We start from the raw sequence: 14,351 nt of genomic DNA, 5'->3' as shown, positions 1-14,351 counted from the left end.
GACTCCACAGCTATGCCTTTAATAAAGAGTGGTGTGTGGCTGGGCCGGTTCTTTCTAAAGCCGATAATAACCTTGGTTTTTTCAACATTTAGAACCAGGCTGTTTATATGACACCAATCCACCAAACCCTTCACCTCCTCCCTATAAGCCCACTCATTGTCATCCCTGGTAAGACCCACCACTGCTGCATCATCTGCATACTTCACAACAGAGTTGGTGGTAAGCCTGGCACAACAGTCATGGTTCATCAGGGTAAACAGCAGTGGGCTCAGGACACAGCCCTGAGGAGAACCGATGCTCAAGGAAATAGGGCTGGAGATACTGTTTCCAACTCACACTGACTGGGGTCTGTCAGTGAGGAAGTCAAGTAGCCAGTTACGCAAAGGAGTACTAAAACTCAAAGGACCCAGTTTGTCTACCAGATGCTGGGGAGCGATTGCATTAAATGTACTCATCAAATCTAAATAAGGCTTAGCAAAAATAATTAAGCATTGTTAATAAAATTTTGTTTTTAATTTCAATTAAAATAATTTTAAAAAATTAATTAATTAAAATAAAGTATCTTGATTGATAGGATCAATAGGCCTACTCCTAAGTCTAGGCACATCAGCACTGGGATATCTTCCAGAGAATGAAATCAAAAAGACAGGTAATAAAACTATAGATGTTGAAAGAATTCACTTTATTGTAGCTTGCCCTGCCAAGCCCAGTGTGGACTCTGAAAAGAAGAGAACTCTCTATCTCCTTGATCAAAAGATGTACTTAAGTGGTTTCACACATATATTACCTTCCAAAGCAAAATAAAGATCATATAGAATGCTGTACAGTAAAAGAATACCGTGAATATATTCCTAACATTTCATAAAGCATTGATAGTTGTTTACGCCTGAAAGAAGCAAGGGAAAAAATTCATTTGCCCTTGAAAATGTGAGGAAATTCAAAATATTGAAATAATTATTGGGATCATTTTAGCTGATGAATTTTACAGGAAAGCATTGAATCATATAATTATTTTAAATGAAGAACCATTCTTGTGATAGGCCCTTTTCCATATTTGGGTCCAGGGTTAATTTCTCTCTTGTTCTACTAGAAAAGAATCTGCCAGGCCCTATCCCTTTTCGATGATAGACAAGTAGCTCTGTATGCTCCAGGAAGTGTACCTTAAAACTTTAAAATCAACACTATACAGAAGGTATAATCATGGGTAATAGCACCTCCTTTTACATAAGACACCACAGAGCAAACCTAGAAAAATATATCAGCTGAAATGTAACCAATGGTTAGGTGTTCACTTTGTCAGAAAAGGAAAATCACTCCAGTTTGAAAAAAATCTATTAATTTTTATTGGGCTATCAAGAGGGAGAATCTAAATCCAGTCCAGAATCGTAATTCACATAACATCGAAATTCATTAGCTAAATTTCGAGCATGTTTTGGAATAAACTTGCACATCTTCACGCCAAGATACTTTGCAGCATATTCCTCCATGATTAAACCTGAAAACAAAACAAAACAAATTTAGAATAGTCTTGCTGGATCAGAACAGGGTTTTATCTATTTCCAGTTAATGGTCTATCAGATACTCCCAAGAAGCTCCTAAATTGGGTATAAAAACAAAAATTCTTTCCTGATAGAAATTTCCCAGAAGGTGGTATCCACAGATAAAACACTATGTTCAGAGGCAGCATCATTCATGTGTTACGATAAAGCTATGAAATAATGCAAATTCTCTTTCACAAACTACATCTCCGGACTTCTGTTTTTTCTCCTTGTATCGTCTCACAAATCATTCACTGTGGGGAAGGGCTGATTAGTTCCCAAATCAGAAGAAATGGGACAGATTGAAAAAAATACAAGCCAAAAAGGAATAAGTAGTGTTGGGCTTCAGGGTTTAGTGACCATAACCCAGAGGACAGATTTCCTGACATTTCACCAGCAAATCAGTCCTCTGGACCATGGTCAATAAATCCTGAAGCCCAACACTGCCCAACAGATGCCAGCCAGGAAAGCCTACACCAAAAAGGAATATTTGTTCTATTGTATGGTTTGAATCAAGTATCACTTTGTAGAGCATTTTTTTAAACAATAAATCAAATACACTGCATTCATAGATTAACCATAGCACATCCACAATACCCGGATACACGACGGCACAAGTGTATACATGTCTTAGGTAAACTAGACCATGCTTTGAAATTTGTTCCAAATGCTGCTTGAATCCATCTTTATAACTAGCTATATTTTTTGAATGAGTTACTCCTGGTTCTCTGAACCTATTTTCAGGTACAGTTTTGTACTCAAAGCCACTGTGGTTTGATATTTTTGACAGTGGTGTTATTTCTCTGTACCTCCTCCCCTTTTTTCTCCCCTCCCCCCCATGTAGGGGGAAAAAAGATCATAGAACAATGCTGTTGCCCTCTGCAGGTCACCTTTAGTAGACCAGTAACAGGATAAATATTTAATTACACAATTGGGACCAGCAACTCAGTCGTTAAGCAAAGCAGTTGCTAAGTGAAAATGTGACTGTGGTTATGATCTTACTTCACCTTTCCTTTGCTTTATAGACCTGTGAAGGTCGTAAACGCGAGGATTGGTCATAAAGTTACTTTTTCATCACCGTGCAAATGGTCACTAAACAAGGCAGTTGCTAAATGAGGACTACCCGTAGTTTTATCAGAACATTCTTTAAACCCACAGAAACTTATTTTGAATGAATGCAAATCTATAATAATAACGATGTCACAAATGGCTGTTTTCTTTCAAAAAACTACTGAAGCAAATGAATTGGAGAAAACAAGTAATATACCTGTACACAGCAGAATCTTTCCTTTAGTTAAGTATTTTATGGTTTCTGCTATTTTTTTGAGACATTCTTCAGATAAGTAGGGTGGATCTGCTACGACAATATCAAAACTATGTGCTTCAAGGTGGGCTGGAAGTTTCAAAGGACTGTTGTAATCATAGAAACTATACTCAGCTCCGTATACGGAAAATCTTCGGTCATATTCCAAAATGCAGGTTGAAAAATGTTGGCTCTCTTTCAGCTTTTGATAAACACTAGGGGCACTGACACAAGCTATCCTGCAAGGATAATGAAGCAAGGACAGAACCTGTTATTCAAGACATCAAAATGTTTCATTCACATCTTCTCCTGAATATAAACATTTAAATATTTACTTGACCCCATGAACATCATTCTTGTTCAAGTACACACCTACAGAATGTTTTTTTCCTCCCCAAATACAGGAAAGTGCTAATTTGAAATAACTGAATTTATTCATCACACAGTGCAATCTTGTTCTTGGGTAAATATGCACATTTATATATTTATGTATTGCAACCAAAGTTAACTTTACAACCACCTTCCACTCAAAAAGTAACACACACACACTGGATAAACAGCCTGTCCATCTATTCTATACATAGGGCAGGATCAAACAGGGCAAGGCTTCCTGAAAAGAAGCTGCTGCTATTTCTAGCATTATTATAAGCACACCTCTCTTGTGTGTGGTTTATGCATATCCAAATGTTAGATATTATAAATCTCAGGGTTTCGTGCAGCAAAAACCGCTGATTGCACTAATAAAGGCAGGAGTCTCCATGGGGGGTAGGCAGTCACAAATTGAAGATGGCAGCCCTGATCACATGATGGAAGCCCCACCACTTTTTGTATGCATGCAAAAACTTGCAGGGTCTTGATAGCATGGTTGTGGCCACCATCTTTTCTTTTCCGACCTGCCCCTGCTCAGACACCCCTGAACAAAGCTCTGGATTGAAATTCTTCTATGGATGATAAGCTCATCCAAAGACAAATCTCAACCCCTCACCTGTAAAATAGAAAAGTAGGTTATTGTGAGGATCCAGAGCTGTTTGTATATACTTAAGAGATCAGTGTAAGAAGCTCCTTAATGATTCTTGCCTCCCATCTGACAGTCCTGTGTCATAACCACAGACCCTCACAGTCAAAACTGCACTATAGTTTAATGCTATCGAAAGAAAGGATTGATAGATGAAGAAGCCAGGATACAGCATTTTCACAAGATAGTCACAATGCTTAGGATATAGAAAGCCAACAGAATTTACCTGCCACCTTTTCCAGCTGCTCTTATGGCCTCATTAGCCAAACAAAGTGCTGTTTCAGAATCATACCAAAACTGGCTCAGTTGCTGCAAGGGTAAAAAATGCAAAAGTTAACAGCACAATTTTTCCAGTAACTTTATCAGTAGAAGGCTACTTTTCTTCAACCCAGAGGTGGCCAACCAGAGATCCACTTGAGTTGGTTTACTCCTGCAGCCTCTAGGGGTCTTGGGTGTATAGACCTATAGACTGCAGGAGACTAGCATAAAATATTCAGCTAATTTGGGGGAGTTTGGAAGTGTTAAGGGCAAAACAACAACGTTTAAGATACCATGTCAGGCCTTATTTCATAAACACAAACAAAAGCATGCTGCAGAATTTTGGCACTATGATTACTGGGCTCAAGGGACACAAAAATGGGACTTTATGAAGTATACAGCTCAACAGGTGCAAGTTGGGCACCCTTACTTAGCCAAATAGAAGAAAACAGAAACACACATAATCTCATACACATCCAAAGGCAGATCAAGCACTAGGGAGCCAGGGCATCTGTAGGCAGGTGGGGAGTGTCAGGAAAGTCGAAGTAGCAGATGTGACTCCTGTCTTGACTTTTTTGACATGTCCCCCACTCCCTGTGAATGGCCCTGCATAAAACTCATGGCCATTATTTTTTACAAATTCTGTGCAAAATGCATGTCAACCCCCTGCCCAAAACAAAAAAACCCAACCTTGATGAAGAATTAGGGGAAAGGAGGAATAAAACATGATTCTTTCAAATAGGAGTCTTATGCCTATTATGAGAGGAATATGGTGCAAAAGTAGACTATTGAACTTGGAGGAAGGGTAGGTGTGATGGGCAAGGGAATAGCAAGACTACTGGGAATGTATTCTCAGCTGTATGAAGTTCTTAATTAGCAAATTTTAAACACTGAACAATGTGTTAGATAAAAGCTCCCTTGAACTGAGTTTTCCTAGTGAGGTCCCTGTGCTTTTCTTAGCAACAATACAGAAGTGATTTGCCACTGCCACCTTATTTTATTTTATTTACTTCCCAGTCTAGCCAACTGTCCTAAGAAATCCTGATGGATTCCTGTCCTTGTACTAACCAGGTCTGACGCTGCTCAAACAATGCTGTTGTTTGCTTTGTTGTTTTGAGATCAGCCATGGTCATCTAAGTACTGCCACCTAAGTTGCTATCAAAGCTGGAAAAGCTATTTTCAAATGCCTTCTTCTAATTCTTTTAAACTTTGGTTAAAATACCAACTTAAAGAATTAGTATCCATCCTTGGTATTGAAATACTGGCAGATTAGAGTTAGATGTTGTCAAGACAAAAATAACAGAAATTTAGAAAATTAGTTTAGTTTAAATGAAGAATGGTGAGTAAGCACACCACTGAATTATGTTCCCATTCACAAACTGTTCTAAACATTTAATAATTAATAGGTATGTTTGGGGATTATACATATATTTCGCTTGGAATTATCTGCCCTCAGTTCAATGGACGCAGAGGATGTAGAATGGGAAACAAAGCTGTGCTTACATGATGCACCAAGTCATAAGTAATGGCTACCAAGGTGCACATACTGCCACCTTACTCTTATTTTGCGTAGATCATTAATCAGTGCTGTAGGCTCCATGGAAACTTAGCGACTGCACTTAGCCACAGCAATTTCCATTTGTGGAAACTAGCGTTGAAACCTTGTGAGCGTTTCTACACAGGAGTCACCATTAGCCATACTTTAGTAAAAATGCTTACCCAGTTCTCTTCAATAGAGCCGACAGAATAACTCTGAGTTCTATCAGTGGTCTTAGCTTCTCTCTGCTGTTGCTCAACATAGAACTCCTGCAAAGCAGCTAAAGCTTCAGATGAAAGCTGGGGAACATCATCATCACCATAATTCATTTCTAGATATAAAGCACAGGAAAAAGAGCCTTTTGTTAGCCAAAAGGAATCGGCAAAAGACAAATGAATTAGCTATAAAATACAACTATTTTGCCATGAGAGGTAAAAATGTGAGGAACAGATTTTCTAATTTCCTGAATTAAAAACAAAAACTATGGAGTTGTTGTTATTTCAAAAACTTGTCAGTACAGGTAATCCTCATTTAGCTACCACAACTGGGACTGGCAACTCAGTCGTTAAGCAGTGTGGTCACTAAGTGAAACTGCAACTGTGCTTATGATCTTACTTCAGCTTTCTTTCGCTTTACAGACCTGCGAAGGTTGTAAATGCGAGGATTGGTTGCAAAGTTACTTTTTCATCACTGTTGTAACTTCAAATGGTCGCTAAACGAGGACTACCTGTAGTGCATTACACGTTAAAGCAGACAGAAAATACTTTGAAAGGAAGCATACAATGCCTTACTTACAAGAATGTCTGTCATAAATAGTGTCAAAGTTAGCTGTCCTCCTCAAAAGGAATAGAACAAAACAGAATTAATTTGCTCCCTAAATAGGTAAGAATTTATAAATATTGTATATGAAATGAAGGTGGGACATGAGAGGGAAAAGGGCAGAATCCTATTATACTGGGCTAAAGAATACCTGAGGGAGGGATGGTCCACAGCACAAAGAACTAATAGAAATGGATCTGGAAGTCCACAAAGACTTCAAAAGTTTGGGGACATGTGGCTCTTTTCACTGATTTGAAAGAGGCATCAGTGTGATGTTTTCTGGCAGAGTAAACAAACTAAGGGGGGACAAACTAAGGGGGGACTGGAAACCATAGCAAGACTAAAGTCTGGGAAGTCCTCCCTGCCCGTTCCTGCTATCATTCCCCATAATTCATTTTTCCTATGCTCTTTTTTCAAACACATAGATCCAGAGATCCAAATGGTTTGGTTCAGCTCATCCAAAATAATGATTTCCACTACATCTAAGAATGCTGCCTGGAAATAGACCCTTCCCATATTCTTTCATGTTGAAGGTATCTTTTAATTTGCAAGAAAAAACAATGAAAGTTGCTTCAGTTGCATTTTGAAGGTGTCAAAAGGGAATTGTTTCAACTGCAGCTCATTATTCCTTTCCAAGTCAATACAGTACAGTCATCAAGAAAACATGTTTTCATTTTATAAATAACCAGCTGTGTGTATTTTTGTTAAACATACTTCATAACGAAAAATTATTTACGCACCGAAGTCTTGTATCCAAAGGGATGCCTGGAGCTATTTCTTTCAAGCAAATTATGCAAATGTTTTAAACGAATATTTCTTGTTTGGTTTATCATTGCTCTGGCTTTGTGCAGCTTTAGTGCCAGGACAAAGATTAACAATTCTATGGAATTTCTTTCAACAACAAAGTGTGCTACACATAACATAAGCTTTTGAAGATTTAAATATTAAAACTGTAACAAAACCACAGCCAAGGAAAAAGTAATTATGCACACATGAAAGAAGGTAAGATGGACTAATAAATGTACTGCCATGGACTCCTGCATATAATTCTGTATCCAATATCTTTTTGGCTATTTTGATAATCAGAAGCTCCTAAGGATAGCCAATTCAGAATTTTAGAAAAGTGTCTCTCACTAGGATTAGGAGGCAGTCAAAATGACATAAAAGTCACAAGAGGGGCCCCATAAAGACATGGGGGAAACTATATACAGTATTTCAGGAAGGGAAACTGGGTGGTCCTCCACTAAATTTATGGACTAAATTTTCCAGCATTCCTAATGATTGACAATGTTGGTGAGGGAGAATAGGAGCTGGAGTACAGCAGCAGCTGAAAGGTCACATCTTCTTCAACCATACTGTAGCGGAACAGAGATTCTTGCACTTTTTTACAAAAAGGACTGTAATTCTCAATTACAGCTTCAAGAAGTTAAGACTGCCCACATGGCCACCTAAACACCAACAGTGATTCAGTAAAAGTGACATAAATTGTGTTGTACATCTATCATGCTTACCATTCTGCTGCATGAAAAATAAATTCACAGTAATTTAAAGTAAAGGTCATAAAGTAAAGGCCATTAGCAAGTGTCTTGCCCCATAGCAGACAGCATATAAATAAAATTAAAAAGGCTGCCCTACCTTAAAGGGTTTGAAAAGAAACAGGCCACGCTGTTAAGTCAGCAGACATCCTCTTGGGCAATTAAATCTCCTCTTGCTCTCTCTCACCCTCCCCCCTGCATCAACTCTCATGGTTCCAAATCTGGGCATTCAAAGGGTCTACTCCCAGTGTAGCGCAATCTTAGCTACTTTGTCTGCTGGCTGGGGAATTCTGGGAGTTGAAGTCCACACATCTTAAAGTAGCTAAGGTTGAGAAACACTGGTCTCCTCTATTGGGAAAAGTTGTTCTGCCAGCAGACACAGCTCAGTACCTCTGAGCTGAACATAATTATGAAATGTAATTTTTCTTATAAAACACCAACCTTCATGAACATTCACCGTATATTAATCACTGTTAACATTCCAAAGGTTCTTAGAGTCAGAAGGAACCTCTTAGGCTTCCGAGTCCAACTCCTTGCTCAATGGAGTAATCTACTAAGCATCAGATGGCTGTCTATATTCTGCCTGAAAGGGAACACACCACCTCTAAGTAATTGGTGGTGCTGCAGAGTAAAATTATTTCAATACATAGAATGCAATTCATCTGGCCCTGGACATTTAAACCCATGGGAAAAAAGAAGTATTCCTGATGTTATTTCTATCCAGCTGAAGCTTCATTCCTTCTTCTTCATCACCTTCTTCTTCAGTTACCTGATGAAATATGTACCTTCTTGTTTCAGAGAAACTTAAGCCAGAATAGGACTTGGTAGCTCTGCCTTTCAGGGTTGTTAGTATTTTGGTATCTTCACAAAGGCAGTTACTATTTATTCTTCCTTTTATTTTGAACATACCCCAGAAGCACTTTTTGGTGTTCTTAGTTACACATTCCAATTTTCATTTTTTCCCATTTTTAAATTTTCCTGACAACCTCAAAAGTCCTGAGCTATCTGTATGCACTCAACCTTGGTGACCTGGTCTCTTCCCACCTCCTAAGTATGTCCTCTTCAGGGTTGAACTCTTAGATGCTTTCTGTGCAGCATCTCCTTTTACAATTTTTTCTCCCATTGGGATTGTCTGGAATTATACTTTTAGTGTCTTCTTTTTAAAAAGAATTCACACCTACTTGGCACCCATTTCTTCTGCCATGGGATCTTACTTATCACTGCTCTGATTTTATTAAAAATCTGTAGGTTTTAAGTCCACCATAAACTTCAGCTGTAGCTTCCATTCTTGATCATTTGAATGATCACTTATCTTGGCATGACATAAGTAGTAAGGCCAAGAGAGCCACTGAGCTAGTTACAGACCTTCCAGATGGCCCATAAAGTAGCAAAATTGCAGGTACAAAAGCAAAGTTTGCCACTAATAGAAAGCTTGAAAATACAACAGAGCACTGCAGCATCAGTGAGCAATTGGCCATATTATTATTGCAGTGGGGCAGTTCAGCTGTCCTGGTGCTTCACTATTCTCCTTCTGAAAGAGTCCCCTAACAGCAGAAAAATAGCATCTAATAGGCTGGCGCAGAACAGAAGGACACCTAGCGTTTACACTTCTGGGACAGGAACGTGCAACGGTCCTCTCCCGTTCAAAATATCCTGATGCCACCCTGCTGCACAGACGGAAAGGACTGACATCGGTCCCTTTGCTCGCCAGCATCTTTCAGAGGCTGCCTTTGTCCGGCAGGCCAACCCGTGCTGCACCGCCCTGCATTCACGCGGCACATCAACACAGGCCCAGGTTACCCTATCTGCTCCGCAAACCTACAGATCATCGCTGGAAGGCAGCAAAGAGCGCCTCCGCGGCTGCCATCTCGTGGTCAGCCGCTTGCTTGCAGGCAGAGCAGCGCAACGCTAAAACGCGGAGCGAAGCGCCCGGGCTGGGTCTGCATATCCCGCAAGGGCAAAACGTGGATGGCTGGTCGCCGGCTCCAAGGGGTCCACGCAGCCACAGGCGCTCTGGAAGACGGAGGGCCCCGGCGCTGGAGACTGAACCCCGTCAGGCCCAGGAAGTTGGAGGAAGGGCTGCCCCTTCGCCTACTCGTGCGCCCTGCCTCGGCGACTCTCCCTCTGTCGCTCCCCACCCCCCGGCAGCCCGTTCTCCTGCCTTCCGGCCGCTCGCAGCAGCACTCACCAACACCTTAGGCCTCCCGGCCGCCTCTTCCCTTCCCCGCCTCTCCCGGAGCTCCGCCTTCCCCCTGCCCGGCCACCCAGCCCGCTCCGGCGCCCTCTAGTGTGGAGGGAGCTCCGGCGCTGCTCCCTGTTTTAATAGGTGCTGTGGGGGGAAGGGGTGCAAAAGAGGAGAAAAAGGCGGTAGGATAGAGGGCCAAGGAAAACGGAGCTAAAGGGCATGGCTTTTCTGGTTCTTGCCAAGCATCACATTTTTTTTAGGGCATTATAGAGCTAAAAAGAGGGTGTGAAGGGATGATGGGTCCTCGTAGGACTTACAGAGCGTCCCATTCCTTCTTTCCCGTCTAATACATGGCTGGCTGGGGAATTCTGGGAGTTGAAGTCCACACATCTTCAAGCGGCCAAGGTTGAGAAAGGCTGGTCTAATAAATCCCCGGAGAGGCAATGTTATCATCTGTCACAATAAAACACTGAGGGGGCTTAGGACATTTTTCGAATTGCAAGATTCATTTACCACACAATGCAGGGGGGGATTTTTCCATGCTCAGTTCCAGGGCTAAAACTAGCCTAGCAAAATGATGTTTGCACAAGCCACTATTGCTACAAATGGCTAATTTTGTAAATGGCAGTTTTGCTCAGAAGCATCACGTAAGGTATTCCTAGTTTTGGGGTTAGAACTTTAATCCAGTTAGATGCAAGTGTTTGTTCGGTGTCCAGAATCTATGAGAAATTGGTTCTCAGCTGTGCCTTTTTATTTTGAAATGAACAAAATGTAGCACTTTGCCTGGTTTCTCAGAAAAAGTGTTGTTTGTTGCTACCTCTTCCTTAAATAGAAATGACCCATCACAGAATTCTTGCAGGCCCAGTAAAATCAGATGAATGTGTGTGTGGCTCTCCAAAAATGGTAAGATGTATTTTACTAAACTGAAGTTCCATCTTTTGGGGGCATTTGTTTTCACACTTAAGACAAGGCAACACACATGAACACTTGTAGAGGACAGAGGCAATGGCCTTGACGGACAGGAGGAGCCTGCCAAGGCAATGGTCAGATAAAAGGGGCCTGACCCCTGACCAAGAAAGTAACTTGAGAAAAGTCTCAAACATGGCCCTCCCTGGTTCACATGAAGGAGGAGGGAGGGAGGGGGAAGTGCATTGAAACTTGCAGGATTCAGTTATAAAGCTTTACAGTAAAAGTAGTACTGACCTACATGGCATTGGTTTCCAAGTCTGATCTCTCTTGTAGGACTAACAACACTATAAAATGCACTTTGTTTCAAATATCAAATAGAACTTGTCAAGATTTTGGAAGTGGTTTGCCAGTGCCTCCTTCCTGGGGCTGAAAGTGACTGGCCCAAGGTTACCCAGCTGTCTTTGTGTCTAAGGCAGGACTAGAACTCACAGTCTCCCAGTTTCTAGCCTTAACCACTACACCAAACTGGCTCTCCAAACTTGTATTATTATGGTTACATTAACTATGGATAAATGTGTTCTGCAAACAAGCTCCTGCAATTTTGTCTTAGGAAAGGAACAGGTTTATATTGGATGTTTTGTACTGTATTCTTCTCAAATTAAGAACCTAGAAATATGAGGCAGTGCTGCAGGAACAGAGTTAGATTTGCTGTCCCACTCTAACAAGTAACTTGCATACAGGTCGTCCTTGTTTAGCGACCACAATTGCAACTGGCAACTCAGTCGTTAAGCGAGGTGGTTAAGTGAAAACATCCCTTTGCTTATGACCTTACTTCAGCTTCCCTTTGCTTTACAGACCTGCAAAGGTCATAAATGTGAGGATTGGTCATAAAGTTAGTTTTTCATCCCAATTGTAACTGCAGATGGTCACTGTACAAGGCAGATATTAAACAAGGGCTACCAAGTTGCTAGATCCCTGTTAGGGCTCTCATATCTGGATTGCAGAACCACTAGGTGGAAGCAGAGAGGTAGGGATTTCTATATCTTTTGTTGCTATCCAGTAGCCTATGTTTATTTCAGGGGGAGAAGTGTTTCTACCATAATCATCAATTAGACATTCAGATTAAAAAGAAGAAAAAAAATTATCATAAATTGATGTTTGGCACATGACACCATATTTATCGTGCCAAATGAGGCTTGCCTTCCAAATGTTAGATGGCTGCAAGAAATTATTGGGGGCTGAGTAAGAATATTGCCAAGCTAACTTCTGAGAAGTAGCATGAAAATAAGGGCTTGATTTCTGAAAATAGAAATTGAGCAAATCTACCTTTGTTTTGTTTTTTAAATCTCTTCAGAATATGGTTGAAAGCCAATATAAAAATGACAAAAATAAATGCTTTCAAAATTGTTACATAGTAAGATTTGCATGCTATATACTCTTTGATAGTAGGCTAATAAATCAAATACCATTGCAATGTTAGGAACTACATTTTCTGTGTGCGTGTGCTTTGAACAGCCAACCTGCCGGTCATATCATAGACTTCTTTTGACTTCTGGACTGCAATTTTTGAAAGTAGGGACAATGGGAAATCCATCCGCCCCAAAGATGTTTGGATACCCAGCTTGTTCTAAGGTGTTTTCAGGCCACATTGTGACAGCAGTCCCTAAAGTCCTCTGCTAATTTGATAGATATGCACAATGTTGGATGATGGGTTTAGAAGTGTGATACAAAGTGATAGTGGTTTGTTCAGACACAAAATGCAAGGAAACAAAATCTCTGCTTCTCCTGCATCAAAATAGAATCAAACCACAGTTCTAATGTTAATTTTCTTTATAATAGTTTTCTGATGAGATCAGAAACACTCCTTTCCCTCTACTCTCTTTTTTTTTTAAATTACAAGTTTTAATAGCACCCAGTGTGGGACCTTACCACTATGATATATCATGTGTATCTTTGGTAAGCCATTATGAAAAATACATCTATACCTTAAAAATTACTAAATCGGTAATTTAAAGCTTTTCTCCAGGAACAATTTCACCTGATTTAATAGAATATCATATCAATCATGTGACCCAAATCCCAGTGCTTGGAGAACAGTATGAGAGACTGCTGCATGTGAAAAATTAAGATTTCCATTGAGTCTGTGTATGGAACATCCTCTCTCTTCGAAAGAAAGAATAAATGTCTTCTCCTCCCTACTAAAGGTTCTTCCTAACTGGCTCAATCCAGATGCGTTAAGGCTGCATTCAAAGCCACACTATATACACTATTAAAACTGTAGAGGTAGTAAAACAACCTCCCAAACCAACAATAACAACTTTGCAATCAGATGATGTAAAATATATTTAGCAACACCAGGAAAAACAGAAGTAACACAAATACTTAAAGAACAAAATAGCTTGTACAGCATCAGAATTTCCCAAGAGAAATGATAATATATGAGCCTATGTTCCCTTTGAACTTATAATCACAGTGTTGGGAATTTAGGCATTTGAGCAGAGTTTGACACCTCGCTCAGTGCAGGAATTGAAATTAAAGCATCCTTAGACAGTAACTATCCAATCTGTACCTGAAGGCTTCCAGTAAGGAAGAACCCAACACCTTTCTGTGTAATGGTTACACTGTCACACTGCTGTGTTAGGTTTAAAAAAAAATTAATTAGAATCCGCCTTCCAGTAATTTAAATCCTTGATTCCATGTCTTGCATCCTGACCTCCTTTTATGTAACTCCCCTTCAGACATAGAGCTGTGCAGTCGTCAAAACTTCAGCAAGAGAAGTACTTTAGATTCCCTGCACCTGCTGGGGACACTAATGCTGGATCCAAAACACCTGACTTTCTGTACGCCTCTTATTTTAGATATCTGAGGAATACTATGATATCCTCTGCTCCAGGGTAATATTCTCCAATTCCTTCCATGTCTTTTCATAGGACTTTTTCTGAAGATTCTCATTCCAGTTTGTCTGTGTCCTTCTAAAAGTGTGGGTTCCACACACTATTCAAGAGGGGGTCTGACCAATGCAGAATAAAGTGCAACTATTACTATTTATAGATATAGCTGTAACTGCATTTGCCCTTTTTTATAGTCATATCATACTGACTCACATTCAGTTTGCAATCAACTATTGTACGTTTTTTTTTTGGATTTCATACATGGTCATTACAAGGCAGGATGGAAGGCAAGAAGAAACATGGTTGCTTTTACTGTGGTGCAGCAATTTTCAAGGGGTTTACAATAGTTATTTGGTCCCTT

General features: G+C 40.2%; 1 protein-coding gene across 1 annotated transcript; it reads right to left on the bottom strand.

The window, feature by feature from the left end:
• Window positions 1-1,319: 1,319 nt before the first annotated feature.
• On the bottom strand, window positions 1,320-10,214 carry EEF1AKMT1 (EEF1A lysine methyltransferase 1). Its single transcript, XM_063305772.1, has 5 exons — window positions 10,194-10,214; window positions 5,834-5,982; window positions 4,083-4,165; window positions 2,806-3,080; window positions 1,320-1,495 (listed from the first exon to the last, which is right to left on the bottom strand). The coding sequence occupies exons 2-5, from the start codon at window positions 5,978-5,980 to the stop codon at window positions 1,353-1,355; spliced, it is 648 nt and encodes a 215-aa protein (XP_063161842.1). The 5' UTR covers window positions 5,981-5,982; window positions 10,194-10,214; the 3' UTR covers window positions 1,320-1,352.
• Window positions 10,215-14,351: the final 4,137 nt, after the last annotated feature.

The sequence above is a fragment of the Candoia aspera genome, chromosome 5, assembly GCF_035149785.1.
Source record: "Candoia aspera isolate rCanAsp1 chromosome 5, rCanAsp1.hap2, whole genome shotgun sequence".
NCBI lineage: Eukaryota > Metazoa > Chordata > Lepidosauria > Squamata > Boidae > Candoia > Candoia aspera.
The sequence above is the reverse complement of the archived record's forward strand: the minus strand, read 5'-3'. Positions and strand labels throughout refer to the sequence as shown.